Source organism: Parasteatoda tepidariorum, chromosome 10, assembly GCF_982258835.1.
Source record: "Parasteatoda tepidariorum strain Cologne lab strain chromosome 10, Ptep-v5.0, whole genome shotgun sequence".
Classification (NCBI taxonomy): domain Eukaryota; kingdom Metazoa; phylum Arthropoda; class Arachnida; order Araneae; family Theridiidae; genus Parasteatoda; species Parasteatoda tepidariorum.
This window is the reverse complement of record NC_141764.1, coordinates 36,279,048-36,296,986: the sequence shown is the minus strand read 5'-3', so window position 1 is coordinate 36,296,986 and position 17,939 is coordinate 36,279,048. Positions and strand designations below refer to the sequence as shown.

At 31.0% G+C, this 17,939-nt stretch overlaps 1 protein-coding gene across 2 annotated transcripts in view; it reads left to right on the top strand.

Moving 5' to 3' along the window:
• LOC107449059 (uncharacterized) overlaps positions 1 to 17,939 on the top strand; it is a 67,557-nt gene that overhangs the window by 44,843 nt on the left and 4,775 nt on the right. For both annotated transcript variants that reach the window (XM_016064472.5, XM_016064473.5), the window contains exons 9-15: positions 396 to 661; positions 3,830 to 3,978; positions 7,000 to 7,108; positions 10,010 to 10,098; positions 11,209 to 11,436; positions 13,863 to 14,019; positions 16,564 to 16,619. In XM_016064472.5, the coding sequence (XP_015919958.2) occupies positions 396 to 661; positions 3,830 to 3,978; positions 7,000 to 7,108; positions 10,010 to 10,098; positions 11,209 to 11,436; positions 13,863 to 14,019; positions 16,564 to 16,619 (1,054 nt within the window). The remainder of the gene's footprint in view (positions 1 to 395; positions 662 to 3,829; positions 3,979 to 6,999; positions 7,109 to 10,009; positions 10,099 to 11,208; positions 11,437 to 13,862; positions 14,020 to 16,563; positions 16,620 to 17,939) is intronic.

The following is a 17,939-nucleotide window of genomic DNA, read 5'->3' as shown; positions in this document are numbered from 1 at the left end:
TTTTCGAATCTGTGAATCTTTATCATTTTTTCACAATGTTGCAGAAATAGAACAGTCAATATTCTATCATTTTGCATGATGTTGTAGCATAATGATTTTCAATGAATTTTAATACTTATTTAATGATATTTTTATGTGCTTGAAATAATATGTTCTAAAGTATTGACAATTTTTTATTGCAAATCGGAGATGTTAAATAATATGTAATAATTAGATAATAAATAGATAAAAGGTTAAATTACAAGAAAACCCCTACAAGTTTCAGAACGATTTTGTTTTTGTAAGGTGGGAAGAAATTAAAATAATTTTGGGATAGCAACAGTATTTTTTCAAAGCTTATATTAAAAAGATTCATACTTCACTACTTTTATTTATAGAACAATCCTTTTATTTAGATCAAAATCTGGTGATACTTTACTCTCTAGTGGTGATTTGGAAGTTATTGCCACTTTAGAAGCTGACAATCCCATCACTATTAGACAAGAACAAAAAGATGTTATACACCATACGGAAGATGGTTATTATTCCCTACTGGAAGAAAATATGTACCTACTCGACCAATTAAAAGAAAAGGAAGAAATATGTGGCCATTTACAAAATGAGTTAGACAGGCTTGACGACAAAACTCAAAAGAATAATCGAAATCATCAAGAAGAAATGGGTAAGCACGTTAACGTATGTTTTATAAATGCGGCATCAATCGTTTGAATAATAATGTGATAAATTTGTTATTAGTTTTGTTCTTCTATTTTGTTTATTTATACTTATGCAATCTTTAATTGTTTTTTGACATTATTTTGCGATTTTTATAACCTAGTTAAGGTGTGCATCACAACTTTTTTTTCATTGGCAATCATAATTAAAATATCGCCAATTTAACGAGAAAACTCCAAAAATTGGTGGTAACTAAATTTTACTACTTCTTCAGTTTCGTTTATTAACTATTTACTTCAGTGAGAAAAAAAGTATAGTCAAAACTTCCAGAGTATGGTAAAATTTACAATGTTTCCGGCTCTACGGGAGCACCAAAAAGTTAAGTAATTTTTACCGAAGAGCTTTTGGCATTGATTTTAGTAAAATGAATAATAAAATACAGTTGTATAATGTGATAAAATTGGCAAATGGGATAAAATTTGAACATTTTATTATGATACCTTAGAGCAGGGGTGGCGAACCTTTATGTATCAACGTGCTATTTTTTCTAAAAAAATGTTTAATTAGGTCATAGACGTGCCGTCAAATAATTATTGGGAAAATAATAATACTAAATACTATCAACTCAAAACTCTTCATTTACTGCGAAAAAAAAAATACATTTTGCAATATCTCAGTTATACACGTAATTCAACTTAAAGTTAAATCAGTGTGACTTCTGTTGTTGCGGATTAAAAGACGAATAACTTATATTAGGGTTGTAAGATGATAGTTTAAGCCGAATGCATGCTGAACTGGAGTCATCTGTCAAACTGTTTCTAAGCGAGTCTTCAATGTTATTCTTCTCTGGAAATAATGACTCGCAGGCATAGGTAGATGAAAATATTGTTAAAATAGCACGATTCTTCAATTTCCAACCAATCGAATTGGGACAAGTTCAGTTTATCAAATGAAGTTACATCAGGGTACATAATAAACTTGAGTGTTTCCGATAATTCATTGAACTGAGAAAATCTCGCTGAAAATTCATTGATTGTAGAATCAATTATAGAAATAAATTCTTCGGTGATTGTTTCTTCTCCTGGTTTTTCAAGTATATCAAAATCTTTGATATTTCTTTTTAACTTTGAAAAATGCTTGTAGTTTCTTGTAATAATAATATCGTTCCTGAAAATATGCAGTTTAGCGTCAAAACCACGAATGAGATCTATCATGATGATAATTGTTTTATTTGTGCCTTGAAGTTTCACGTTCAATTCATTGAAACGTTGGCATATGTCGTCTGTTAAAAACATCAATTTTGAGAGCCACATAACATCCAACAACTGTGGGTATTGTTCAATTTTTCCCTCATTTTGCAGAAACAGTCTGATTTCTTCCAAGCAATCAATAAATCTTTGAAGTACGTTACCGCTGCTCAACCAGTGAACATTATTATACATCAGTAAGCCATTATACACCAAGTTGACTTTCTCCAACAAAGCATCGAACTTTCGCTTATTAACGGCCTGCGACAAAATGAGGTTGACTATTTTTGTAACTACCTCCATTACATTATCAAGAGATGTTAAACCACTCCTAGCACACAAGGCTTGTTGGTGAATGAGGCAGTAGAATTCAAGAATCGAATGTCCTACGTCTGTTTGAAATAAACTTATGAAACCACTTTTTTTGCCCACCATACTTGGAGCACCATCAGTTGTTACTGAAACAATTTTTTTTCAAAGAAACTTCTTTCTCAATAAGTCAATTTTTAACAGCCGTACAAATATCTTTGCCCTTTGTAATTGTTAGCAGCGGTGTTATCTTATTTAATCCTTCCTTAATGACGCTTCCTACGCAATATCGAGCCAAACGTGCAGAAACGTGCGACATAAAAGGAGCGGAGTTAATGTCAATTTTTTGTTGATCTGTTACATTTCCGAATAGTTTTAGGATTCTCTCCTTTATTGTATTTCTGTATAGAGGAGTATCTTTGATGCGCTGAACTATCTTATCTTTTTTATCGAAATCATCAAAAAGTGAGGGCGCACAAGCTACCCAGGCTTCCTTCGAAAACTCTCCCTCTTGAAAAGGTTTACTACACCTTTGCTTAAGTGTCATATTATGTCTTGTACTGTTTTTGTTTCGCATAGCTTAATTGTTCTTTTGTTTTGCATTTTATTAATTATTAACTGTTAATTTTTTTGCTTGTTATTTATTGTTAGCTTGTTTTTTATGGTTATTAATTGTTATTTTTTGTAATAATTGTTAATTTTTTGTTAATAATTATTAATTTCTTTTGTTCATGTTTTGTCAATTTTAATTTAATTGTTAATACGTTTCATAGTGAACTTTGAGATCGGTGGGGTGCCCAAAATATTCTGTAGCGTGCCATCAATGGCACGCGTGCCATTGGTTCGCCATCTCTGCCTTAGAGCATGCGATAGATACTATTCGTTCATTTAAATTTATAACTCCGGTAAGCAGTTGCCATAGGAATTGAAAATTTACTAAGTGAATGATTTAAATACCGTATATTTGAGCTTAATTACAATAATTAGCATTTTTTCCCCATAAATGTCATTACCATACAGTACTGTAATTTAACTTGATTTTTTTCCGTTATATACAATCAATACATGTAACTGTATGTAACAACATATGTAAATATTTTAACTGCTAAAACATTCCAATTATTAAAATAAGGAGTAAAAATAAATGGGAAACTTGTAATGGACATGGATAATATTTTGTTTGATTCAGTTAAATTCATATTGAGTGTAAATAATAGCAATATATGTAACAAAAACATTATAAAGAATACATATGGATACTTAAAAAATATATGTGAAACTTAATAATTCAGATTACGAAAAATAGTGAGATCAGGATAGCCTGAATGGCAGGGAGCTGGACTCAAGTTCAAGAGAAAAATAAATAAACAAATTTAAAATTTTTCAAGAGAAAAATAAATAAACAATTATAAAGCTATACTGCAGCAAAATAACACACAAAAAATAAGATTTAATAGCTGTGAATTTTAAAATGATAAATAACCATAAACAAAATACTCTAGACTTAATTCCAAAATTCCATGTATCGGTTTTATTTAGTCATTTAAAAATGTTATGTAACAAAAAAATCTGTAAATTAAAATGGAAGTGCTGTAGCATTTGTATGTAATTTTATTCAGAAAAATATCGCCAAAAATTGTGGGAAATACACATGTCAAGACCAAGAGATTTGCAAGGGTCACTGCATCTCATTTCTGAGTTGAAATCACGAATAGAAGAGTTACAAAATTGCTCCGATAAATTGAAATCCGACCGTGAGAGACTAGAAGTAAGTATATTTTTATTTTATTTCATAACCGTCGTTAAACAGCAGACCCAATTTTTTGGGTTTGCTGCTACCAATGTTCAACTCCGTAGCCTTGTAATTTTGAACCCAATCCAGAAGACAAGATTACTCCTGGATCAAGCCTTGAGAGAAAATTGTCTTCGTAGAAAACTTTTTCATGGAACTAACCCGTATTTGCGTTACATGGAGAGGATAATCACGAAACCTCCCACGGTTAACCTGACGGCAAGGGGACTCTAACCCATGATCCGTCTACCACTCAGGGTATTTTACGTTTGCATTGTGGTTGGTGCAAGCCGGATGCGGAATTCTTATCGACCATCAGCCATCGCTGGGATTCGAACCCGGTTCACTCTTTAGAAAGCGAACTCTCTATCCCCTGAGCCACTACGGCTAGACAAGGGTTCTCCTGGATCAAGCATTGAGAGAAATTTGTCTTCGTGGAGGATTTTTTGATGGAACTAACCCGCATTTGCGTTACATGGAGAGGAAAATCACAAAAACCTTTCACGTTTAATCTGATGGCAAGGGGACTCTAACCCATGATCCGTCTACCACTCAGGGTATTTTACGTTTACATTGTGGTTGGTGCAAGCCGGATGCGGAATTCTTATCGACCATCAGCCATCGCTGGGATTCGAACCCGGTTCACTCTTTAAAAGGTGATTGCTCTATCCCTTGAGCCACCACGATTCTAGGAGTAAGTATACGGATAAATTAAGACACATTAGCCGTTTTAGAAACATTTAACTTACTTAGGCTATTCTTATAATGATAAAATCTGAGTTCTAGTAGCAAATAAAATTAATAACTTGTTTCAGTAAAGCCTGATGCATAAGTTGCATAGCTTAAATTCAATTTAGACTGGTGGTCAACTTATAAAGATGGATGGATCATTTATTTTTAATCGTTCCATATATCATATTATTGTTATATATGTAATTTATGTTAAAAAAATACATAAAAGTAATACTGAACTAATTTGGTCATAAAAATCGGATGCATGTCAGTTAGTAATTAATTTCATTTAAATATATATACAGTGAGCAAAAAAAAGAAGCACCCTGAATATCTTTTGATCTAATAATCGGATCTTCACGTTCTGGTACACATTCTTAATGGTTCGAAAGGGGGACCTGAAATATGTTAATTAATTAGCGCAGACGATATTTGAAGTTAAGAATTCGATTCTTAAAAAAGTCATATATTTAAAATCCGACTTCTCAGGAACTATTTGACCGATTTCACTCAAATTTTTTATTCTGTCATGTGATATTAAACTTTTTTTTAAAAATGCAAAAAGTTGTATGCTTTACAATTCAAAATTTCTTCAACCCCCATTGAATAAAATCATAAATATTTACTAAAAGATATTTTTTGCATGCAATTATCTTTGGATAAACGAATTGCATACTTGTGTGCAAAGTTTTTTCAATTCGTTTAAGCTCTCGAGATATGGCGAAATATGCGAAAACATAAAATTGTCAATGAGAGATGCAAACTTTGGACCGCTCTCTTGACTGAAACTTTAGGACCATATTTTCCGGATTGCTGCTAACCTCTATATTTTGGAGGTCAAAAATCCAAATGCGTCCATAAAAGTGCATGTTTATTTAAAGAAAGTATGTTTTTTGTGTCTGATTTTGAAACCTGAAATATTGTCTGCACTAATTGATTAGCATATTTAAGGTCATCCCTTGGAATCATTAAGATTGAGTCCTAGAACGTGAAGAATCGATCATCGAATCAAAAAAACATTCAGGGTAGTCCTGTTTTTGTTTTTTTTTCGCTCTGTTCATTAGAGCATTTTCAATGGTTTAAAATTTATTTAGTTACACACTTTAGAAAAAAAGTTTATGCAAAAGATTACTGTGAATATATTTCACTCAAAAGTTTATCACAGGTAGTTTGCCCACATGGTCAACTCATAAAGGAGTTTAGGTTAGCTTTTAAAACTGTTTCACCAATTCAGTGAGATTGTAATACATAATGTTAAACCACAGGAAATTTCTTGGCAAGATCTGTATTTTTTCCGGTCAACTTATGAAGGATTTAAAAGAACATTCAATAACGCTAACAAAAAAGTTTGATTTATTTCAATGGTCAACATACAAGATAGAAGGGTAGTTAGGTTTCAAAGGTTTTGCTCCCTTTTATTACACAAGATGAATTCGATTCCTAATAATTGAGGAAAACTTGAGCACATGATCAACTAAGAAGGGTGGTCAACAAGCAAGCTTGTTCAACTTGACGAGTTATACTGTACCACGATTCACTTATCTCATTTGCATATTTGTAAGGGGAAATCTCTCAAACAAAATTTGACCACTTTCTAACGAGCTAGAACTTGATCTTGAACTTGATAGTGACGAGCTAAAACTTGATATTGATTCTGATGACTTAAATCTGGGTCCGATGACATTACAAGCTTCGGAAGTTCCCTTACCATTGTGAATAGAATTTATCGCCAATCGAAATTTTGATCCCTTTTCGACTAGTTAGAGTGCTTATCACATTCGCTTAGAGTTCACACCAGATGGGTAATCGTTGCCTGCCCAATACAATCGGAATCTTCGTCAATCAAATTTTCGCCTTCACCCTAACAAAAATCCGCAAAACTAAAATTAAGAAACTAATGTAATAAAAAAAGCTTTTCAAAATTGCCTTTTTAAAATGAACTAAACAGAAGAAAGTAACCTTAGTTTTGTCAGGCATAAAACGTAAAGGGTAAGGTAAAATTAATTCTAATCCAACTACAATTCCCCTACCCCGTGTTCTTTGAAATTAATGTCCTACAACACGTTTGATTCTAGAATCCATTAAGAAAATGATTTTTTTAAAGTATAATTTTAAGAAAATTCTTTATATTTTTTTGTTCTTACGGCAGCAAAGCATGTTTAAAATTTTATATATTGTGTGTCATTTTTCTTTAATTTCTATTATGATCCTTATAAAAATATTAAGACAGTTATGCTAATTGAAATGTGTTTTTTTGTCAATTAGGAAAGCTTTCGGTATCATAGTAATCAACAAGCAAGATTAGCTGATGATTTGATCAAAAAAATGAGAGAAATGCAGACTTCGGGTACTATGGTTGGCTGCAACAGGAGTGGTAAGTTATGTATACGAAAATTTTGTTCATTTATTTACTTATTTTTTGAACACTTATTTAATAATTTCACTAGTTTGAGTAAATTGTGGATGTTGGATTAAATGTTTTCGATTCAAATAGAATTGAACCTCTGTGAAACTTAGTATATAACAAATATTTAATTGAATCAGGAATTACATTAATTTGTTTTTTCTTTTAATTCATAAAGCCAATCATCATAAATTTTTAAAAACATTTTTAGTTACAACCAAGATAGTGGCAATCTCACAAGTAATGGGAATATTTTAACTAGCAAATCTGTAGAATCAATCGTATTTGGGCAATTCCATGAAAAAGGGGAAAAGCATTGGAAAATTCAAATAAGAATAATGTTATAATTTTGGATGTTTTCTGAATTAGAAAGGTTTGAAGTTTGATAATTTATAATTATTTTTTTTGAGAATTTAGTTTTTTAGTGTTGGTAATCCATTGAACATTGGCATTTACTTGTTCTGATTTGGGTGAAGAACATGGTCAGTTTTTGAAAATCAGTAAGTTAACATTATTTTAATTTCAAAATGTTCCAAAGAATAAATATTGTTTATTACACTTAATAGAAATATTGTGCAGTGTTAAAATAAGTTTTTGTTGTTAAATTCACTTAATTATATATATTTCAACTAAACATTAATGCATGTAACGTAAGTTACCGAAAACTAGAAAAAGTTTTTGTGTGTAAAAAAGAACAAGTGATACAAAAGTAAGAATAATATTTTTTCTTCCTTAGCGGCTAACACTAAATAAGCAACAATAGTTTTCTTTTCAAATATTACTTATTTATTGTTTTGTGCCCCATTCAATATGTGTAACGTAAGTTACTGACATGCATGCAATGTAAGTTACCAATGTGAAATGAGTTTATTCCTCTTGAAAATTGGCATACAAACTAAGAATATCTCTCTAAGAATATCTAAGAATATCTATACTAAGAACTCTCTAGAACAGATGAGTGGAGTGTCTAGTCTATTCTCAAAATCTCTACAGATTAAAAACATTAAGGAGATCCACAATTTAAGAGTACAAGAAGGCATACCAGAAGAGTTTTTTTTAGTGAAAGATGCTGAAAAAGAAAATGATGAATCCAAGATAAATGCTGGGGGTTGATATATGGTTAGATAGGAGGACATGTTATATCCTGGTGTGGTAATGTCTGTTGCAGAGAAAGAATTTAAAGTCAATGTAATGGCTGCTGTGGGAATCTATTGTAAATGGCCAGAAAAAAGAGATGAAATATTCTACCAGAAAGAAAGCATGGTGAAAAGAATTGAGCCCCCTGTACTAGCTAATAACAGAGGACTTAATAAGTTTGCAATTATGTGTGAATCAAAAGTATCTGAATTTACTTCATGTACACTTTTTCTCCCTTGCACTATACTGTTTAAATAACTTAATTTGCATTTGTACATTACTTGATAAAAGTTTGATACAAAGGGAATTTCGTAACGTAAGTTACCCACTTAAAAAATTATATTTAATTTAACTTTTGAAATAAAATCTTAAATCTAGGCATAAGAGATATTTAAACATGTCAGAAAAATGATACATATAATCTTAATCATGAAACTTTTGAATAAGAACAGAATTTTGCCTTCACGTATCTTGCAAATTTATGCCATTCCTTTTTCGGTAACGTAAGTTACCACACTAATTTTAGGCTTTTACACTGTTTAAATTAAAAAATAATAATTATTTTAATTAGATTCCTTTTGGTTTTGATTGTAATTTTAAGAAATCACTTTATTTTAATATGTGTATTCATATTATTTGTTTGCTTCTAAGTTCTCAATGCAATAAAGTTTACATGAATGTAACGTAAGTTAGCGTGGAATAGCCCATTTTATATATTATTTTATATTGAACATATTTTATAACCGGTGTTGATCATCCGACTCATTTCTGAGTTAACAACTATCAATGTTCAACTCTGTAGCCTTGCTATTTTGAACCCAACCCAGAAGATAAGGGAACTCATGGATCAAAAATTGGGACAAACTGGGGAAATGTTTGGTGAAACAAACCCACGTTACATTACTTAGTGGGAAAAATCACGAAAACCTCCTAGGGCAGGGATGGCGAACCAATGGCACGCGACACAATATTTTGGGCACGGCACCGATCACAATTGTTATTACACTATGAATTGTTATTACACAAATGTTATTACACTATGAAGCGTATGTAACAAATAAATTAAGAATCACAAAAAGCAAACAAAAAAATTAACAATTATTAATTAAAAAATTAACAATTAATGCTAAAAAAACAATTAATAACCATAAAATCAAGCTAACAATAAAAAACTAGCAAAAAAAATTAACAGTCCTGCTTAAACTAACATCTTACAACCTAATATAAGTTATTTGTCATCTAATCTGCAAAAACAGAAGTCACACTGATGTAACTTTAAGTTGAATTGCGCGTATAACTGAGACACAGCAAAATGTATTTTTTTTCAATGTAAATAAAGAGTTTTGATTGTATTTAGTATTACTATTTTCCCAATAATCACGAAGTCAAAATTATTTGACGGCACGTCTAGAACATCATTAAGCAATTTTTTAGAAAAAATGGCACGTTGGTGTATAAGGGTTCGCCACCCCTGTCCTAGGGTAACTCTGACGGCAAGAGGATTCTAACCCACCGTTATAGAATAGTACTATGATTCAACGTGGACAAAAGTATGATCCAATTTAACATCTCACTAAGGTTGCAACAAATTTGCACCATGTTATGGTTTAACGTATGGTTTAGCTTACCGATATTATGATTCAACGGTGAACCAATTTTTCTAAGAGAGTAGATTGAAAATTTAAAATCTAATCGATTTTCTTACAATTAAACAAATTTTGTTCTTTTTGTTAGGATACCGCAGAAAATGGCGTAAGACGATGAAATGTGACCCGTTTAGTATATCTAGAATTCATGATTTGTCAACGAAGCTTCTGCAACAGGTAAGTGTATTTTAAAATAGCTTGAATTCCATCAATGTTTAATTATAGAAGGTGTTCTGTAATGTTTGCCCTTGATTTTTCTTTTAGAATGGTTGTCAAAATTGGAATCAAAAAACTGTACACGTTAAGTGCCACAAAGTTATTTTTAAGTTAGTGAAAGCAAAGCAAGGGTAAAAATAATCTGAAAATCGAATCAAGATCCACTAGATAAGTAAACTTGCTACCTCCGCTCGTTCTAATCTCAAAAATGATTCGAAAATTATGATTAAATTTAAATAGGACAGTAGAAACATGAAAACAAAACAGGATTTCATCTGGGCACACCCTGCTTGCACTCATGTGAGAGCTTTTCTGTTAATAACTCTTTAACAAAACAAAAGATCATTCGTGACCCGATTTGGAAAAAAATACATAAGATACAAAATAAGATTCTATAAAAAGAAAAGTAGTGCAATTCATGAACAAAAAACATGAACAATAAAAAATTACACACTTTTAATAAAAACAAAGTCAAAATTTGACTTTTCAGCAAAAGTTCATGAATAAATGTTATGCTACAGAACATTTATTCCTGAACTTTTGCTGAAAAGTTAAATATTGATATATAAGTTAACAAAACAGCACCCTAAAATTTTTTTTCACTCCTATGCAGTTAAAAGAACAAAATGGTTTAAATTTTCAATCAAAATCTCCCGTTTCTTAAATGTGTTTTTCTTGTTTCTACAACAATAGACAACCATAGACCTACACCTCCTAGAAAAAAGAAGGCGAATCAATTTAGTTGTCCGACGTAACGAACTTAAACTGCGCAGTGGGGAACGTTACGAAAGATGTCCTTTCTTTCTTCTTCAGATGTTCGGACTACTAAAGGATCGGATTTCTCGTTTATAGTAACCAGTGAGGAGGTCAAGGAAGTGCTTTCAAGGAAGTGCTGCATAGATGAAGCACTTTGATTGGACAAACGTAGCTCAACAGTATTTGCTACTCTTTCTTTTTGTATATATGTTTCACATTCCCCCGAAAAAACGATCTGAAGATTTCCTTTATAATATCCCTTGTGAATTATTTAATTCGCGACTTATGTTGAGCAAATACAATTGCTAATTTCAGGCAAGAGACGTCGAACAAACGTTGATGGAACGTACCAGACAAGTCTGCCACTTGAGGTGGGAATTGCTACACAGAGATATGTCAGCCGTACTCCTACAAGCTGCCTTGCACAGAGTTACTAGTCAGGGCGAGCCTGTGACCATACTTCCCACCTGGGACAAGAGAAGAAACAGATTCAAAAACATAAAGGCCTGGTCAGTCGATACTACAACCCGTAGACCGTCTGAGGTGAGACATTCATTACTTTCAAACTACTGATAAAAAGATTTGGAAAAAAAAAACATCAATTTTAGCTTTTGACATAAATATTCCTTACGGAAGAGTGTCAAAAAATGAAAATTGCAAATCAGTGAATGAGTTTTTTAAGTTAAAACTCGTAAGTCGATTGTCAAGTTAAGTTGAACCAATTAAGTCTATGGTCGAGTGATTCTAAAGGCCGAAAAATTTTAAGAGTTTTTGCTTCTTAGAAATTTAACACGTTGATGCCACGCTAATTTTACATGGCTTGCCCGTCTGTCCAAAATGATTTTCTCAGTATGCGTTGCATATTTTGATAAAATATTATTTACAACAAAACAGTTAATTTTTGTAATCATACGTGACGCATTTAATTCACTGAGGACACCGGTGACCCCCACGGCGCTGAAAGGCACTCTCATTTTATTTGCTAATTCTTATTGCTATTTGTTCTATTGCCAAAACTATTTTTGTGTGTTCTATGTTGCAATAACTTCTTCAAACCATTTTAGTAACGATAATATTAAAAAAATTAAAAGCATTAAAAATTTACTCGAATTATGAGTTTCTAATAATCTTGGCCTCGCCGGTCACCGGTGACCTCCATGGCATCCAACGTGCTAATTGAATGAGAATTGAGGGTCAATCAATTAGTGCGAACGTTAAGAACTTATTTTAAATTAATTATCAGCTGGTAATAATATTTGTATCTACTTTTACATAGTTTCTCGTATTTTGTTGGATTTTACCCTTCTACGCAAATGTGTCTAATATATATTTTTGCTGACGCTCTATTTGCAAGCAAAAATGTATTTTAGTTTTTTTTACTTATAAAAAGCAGTCTAATGTGTATTTAACAAAAAAATCTGTTAAATTACCGGAATTACGTTTGTTCTAAAATATAAAAAAAAAGTAGTTTGGAAAAAAAATTTCATTCATATTCGACAATTTATCAATGATTTATTTTGTTAAGTAAAGAAATTTCAGTGGTAAATATAACTGTATCTTTTAGATATAAATAACTGCAAATAAGTACAAATTTGAAAAATTATATTTTTAGAAGTGATCCGTATTTCGAAGATTTTACCTTCAACGCAGAAAAAGACACCAGTGTTTCATGCTGTATTCATAACCAAATATTATTAACCCCTTCCTTTTCGCTCCCGTGATATTTCCGGGCTGGAGTGTACACTAGTAACGCGCCAATAGGAATTTAACTAACTCATATCTTTTGCCCGGAAAACATTTTATTTCTCATTTTACACAATAGATGGCAGTAACAGGACATTTTTAAGGTAATTGTAGATAGTTAGTTTATTTTAAACTAGATGTCAGCAGTAATCAAATAGTACTAATAAAAAATAGGCACTTTTATGACCGTTTTCTTGAAAATTAACCGATCGTTAAGGGGTTAAAATTAATGCAAAAAAGTAGCAAAAATATGTTTAATAAAAATTCTACGTTAAAGGGTTAAGTTTCCAGTCACGGGAAAAATAAAAATAAAAACATCAATTTTACCTACTTCTCTAATCTTCCTTTGAAATAACACTCAAGTTCTTAACTTTCTAACAATTTCAGTGATACTTTTAAGAGACTTCTTCTTTTCAGCTTAAGAGAAATTTCATTCTTCAAGCCCGCAAGACAATACTGCTCTACTTTTAACTATATTGTCGTTCTCATATTCATTTGCTATTTTTTAACAGGGTGCGTAGCCAAATTATTCGATAAAAAATAAGCACTTTTCAAGCACTCAAAAATATTTTTAAGTACTTTAAAAAAATATCATAATTAGTCAGGGTTGGAAAGTTTTTGACAATTGACGGTTTTATCTTGTTGTATCCGCCATGTTGGAAAAAAAATTGGCTTTGTTTTTGACAATTGTCAAAAATCATGAAATTTTGAATCATGCAAAACGAATGGCGTTTTCATACGCCATGAACTGACAATACTCCGAAATAGATTGGGGTTGATTTAATTGCGAAAGCGTTGAATAGAACAATGTGAACTTCGTCTTTTTGCATAATTCAAAGCGAAAATCAACATGGCATGGTAAAGGAAAAATCTCATTTTGAAAAAGGGAAAATTAAGCACTTTTTAAAAACACCAAATGAAAAAAGCACCTTTAAGGGCTTTTAAAAAACGAAAATCGAAAATAAGCACCTTTAAGCACTTTTTAAAAACGCTACGCACCCTGTTTAATAGTCCTCAAGATGCAAGACATAATTTATTGTAATAAGCAGTAAGTTTTTTTGTTTTGTTTTTATTTAGTGACAAGATAACTCTTTTGGTCTGCGAAAAAAATGGGGAATATTTTTGGGAGTGATTTAACTGCATTATTAGCTGAGCTATTCGATAATAATATGTGTGTACCGCATTATTTTCAGCTCATAAAATTTAATTATTATTAATTATTACAGGATTTAGTTTCTGATGACTGGTTGCAAGAAAGACTTAAACAGCTGTCTATGACACCATACAATGACTGGGCTAATATTGACTTCTCTCCCAATGACCTCATGACCACAGCTCATGAATTGAAGAGAGAAACTATAGGATTATCATTGTATAAACCAGGTAACAAGCACAATATCAAAAATGTATCTTTATTTCATTTCTCTAAAGTGTTTATAAATTGACAAATATAATTATAAATGTATAAGTCATGTGTTTCCATCCACTGTTATAAAAATTGATTCAAGGATTGTATCATAAAATCGGTAATAATTCCGGTGTTTTGAACTATTAGGGGGACCGGAAAGTGATGTCGTTTAGGTACATTAAATATTCATTAGTCTTAAAAACCAATTCATTTTCGATCCGACATTGAAAGGTTGTCTCTCACAAGGATGAATACCTTACAGATTAAAAATAAAATCTTGACAAAAAATATCAAATACACCGAAACAACATTACTTTCCGTTCCCCCTAATTTAATATTTTGCAATTTGCTGCTATCTTAATAAGATATAGACAGGATCTTATTTTTGTTGATTCATAGTATCGTGTAAACAAAAAATCTATGAAATCTAGTTTTTCTCAACTGCAGAAAATTTACTCTGCACTATTACGGCACTTTGAACCAAAATGTTTTCAAGTATGATGTAATCTGAATAATATATAGACTGGATCTTGTCTTTTCATTTAACTCATAGTATCGTGTAATTAAATTAAAGATGGTGGGACATGCAGGTCAATGGAATATAATTCTTGCTCAACAGCGGCAAATTTGCATGCTATTATGGTGCAACGTTTATTTTTAACAGTTTAGAAAGTAAAGCGTCTAAGCCGATTCTAAACAATAGCAGGTGTTTTTAATTCAGAGTGAAATCCTTAAGATTTCCGGTATATCCATCATATATTTAGAATAATATTAATACATATTTAATTAATATATAATAAGATGATGCGTGAACAGGCCTTGATATTCTAGGAAGTTTTATTCTTAAAATTGTATTTAAATTTACTATTTATTTTACCAGTTATAAAATTTTTCTGTATCTTATAAATTTTAACAGGTCGTGAGTCATAAATCGATTTAAGAAAATTAATAATATGAAATGATTAAATGTCATTTTTTGAGAGTTACCTTCAGATTTTTATATTTTCAGCTAAAATTAAATGAATTAATAACCCAAGTCTTATTGTAAACAGAGTACAAGTTACACGAAAAAATCATCAATATAGGATTACAAAATTTTTAATTTTGACAAACTCAATGTGTGTGTGCATACATATATATATTGTCACATTTACACTTAATGTAAAGTGACAAATTAATATCTAATTTTATCTAAGCCTTTAATTTTTCTTTATCGTTATTCCTTTTTTTCAATTTAGCAATTTTTTTAACTTTCTTGTTGACCTTTCTCATGGTCATTGCGGTCATCGCACTTCCTGTGGGGAAAGTCAACCAACCCCTCTATTCACGCCTTTCTTTTTCTTCTTTTAATTTTAGGGGGGCTAACTAACCAATCTCTTTCCTTTAAATTTCAAACTCTCCGCCTCTTTAAATTTAATTGGCCGTAATTTTTCTGGTCCTATACCAGTTAAGGAATTTAAAGTCTTTTTTTTAATACATTCTCTTTTTCTCCAGCCTTCGGGCAGGTTCCCTTTTTTTGTCGGAGATGCGGACTTCGGTCCGTATCGAGGGATTTCTTTTTACATTTTTTCTTAACCTTTATCTTAAATTAAATCCATAACTATAATAAATTTCTGTAAAATTTAAATCAACATTTCATACCTTTAATTTTCCTTAACATTAAAAAAAAATCCTTCTCGAATTTAAGCTTTCTTTCCACATTTATATTAATTACTCGTTCTTTTATATTTTACTTTTATCTATGACGCCTTCTGTGTTTTAATTCTCCCGTCACCCATTTCAATAAAATGCCTTTCTTGTGTTGGTAGATGTGGTGAAAGATGTATGTTCTAAATAAAATATGTTAATAATTTAATCTTGTGCTGGAGAATTTATTTGCCTCTATTTTCATGATTTATCATGTCCTCCTGTATGTATGTGGTGAGTACCTTTTTTTATTGTTATGGGCATTTACTTTCTCTCTTTGGAAACATCACAAAAATTGCATTGAATGATATATTTATGCTTGGATATAGCATGTCTTTTATCGTATTTATCATTAATCTTTAATTTTCTTAGTTTTCACCCTTATTCTAAATTCGGTGATACCAATATATCCAATTTGTTCAAACCTCACACTTTGTGACCCTTTGAACCTATTGGGTTATTGTTATCCCACAATTGCATTGTACAACCACTTTCATTAACGATCACATTCCCCTTAATTTAATTTGATTACCTTATATATGTTTCGGCCTTTAATTTGCTTTTTCATGACATTTCAATCATTTTACCTATTTTAATCATGACTATATCCAGAGATACATCCAATTATGCAACCCATCCATAATAATAATAATGCATAAATAACCTTATCTTATACGCACCAAAATATATATTTTTATTTAACTCTTACATAAATATATATATATATATATATATATATATATATATATAAACTTTTCAGCATCGGTACAGTAAAGTAAGATAATGCAATCTTACTTAAAATTGAGATAATCTTTCTTTTTTTTTTTTTTCAGAGGGAATTTCAGACTCTGAAGAAAAAAAATCTGCTACATGTTCCGGTGACTCTGAGGTAAAAAGTTCATCGAATCTTATTATCAAATATATAAATTTCATTACTCTTTACAGTTTATGAATTTCAGTCGCATTAAAATGCTAAAATACTAATTTTAGTCGCATTAAAATAGTTAGAAATAGTTTTAATTGTAAATCTATATTAACTATTCCGTCCAAAGTCTTTTGGAAGATTAATTATACTGTTGTTAATTAGTTTCGTTACGGTGACAGGTAAGCCGTGGACAAAGTCATTTTACTATATAAATTTAATTACAAATGTTAAAACTATACACATTAATGCAAGCTCGCAAATGCCTTAACTTAAACTAACACTAAATTAACATTTTACATAACATTGTTTTTAAGACATTATAACTCTAAAATATTGATTTATTTTGGGTATTACCACATTGAAATTCGAAAAGTACAAAGATGTTAAGCACTTATGACATAGAAATATTTTAACGAATTCCAGTAAATGTTTACTGTATGGAATATTTTAATCAAAATGTATTATTTTAACTACATTTAGCTGTACTGGCAAGTTTAACTGTTTTTATGACAAATTGTTTTGTCGAATTGGTTCAGGTAAAATGGCATAATTGCGATAACTGCTATATTGCGATAAAATGAAGAAAAAAAATTCTTTTAAATCGATATTTTGTACTTTACTGTATAGAATTCAATTGAGTAAAAACTGTATCTGACGCTAAAATAAAAAAAGAATAGGAAACGAGCAAAACAAAGGTCAAGATTACTTTGAGGTTATAAATCCTCAATTTTTCTAAATAAGAGTAATACTCCCTAACCCCTTAACGATCGGTTAATTTTCAAGAAAACGGTCGTAAAAGTGCCTATTTGTTTGGCTTTTGTATTTGAGTTACGTATTTGATTAGTGCTGATATCTAATTTAAAATAAACCAACTATCTACATTTACCTTAAAAATATCGTGGTACTGCCATCTGGTGTGTAAAATGAGAAAATTTTTTCCGGGCAAAAGAATTAATTAGTTTTATTCTTATTGGCGCGTTACTACTGAAGACTCCAGCCCGTTAATATCACGGGAGCGAGAAATAGAGCGCGAAACCTCATCCCGTCATTTTCACGGGAGCGAGAAGAAAGGGGTTAATAAACAAATGTTGGAGATTGGCTCAAAATAACGTGTACCAATAGGCGATCGAAATTGGCTTAGTATGTGAATCGCGATAGAAGGATAGTTGAGACATTAGTTTCTGTCTTGATTTTCAAACAAGTTAAAAACCTTTAAGTTAGGAAACTATATGGAACTTAAAACTGCATTAAACAAGGATCTCAGAGCGGAAGCGTAGTGGAAAT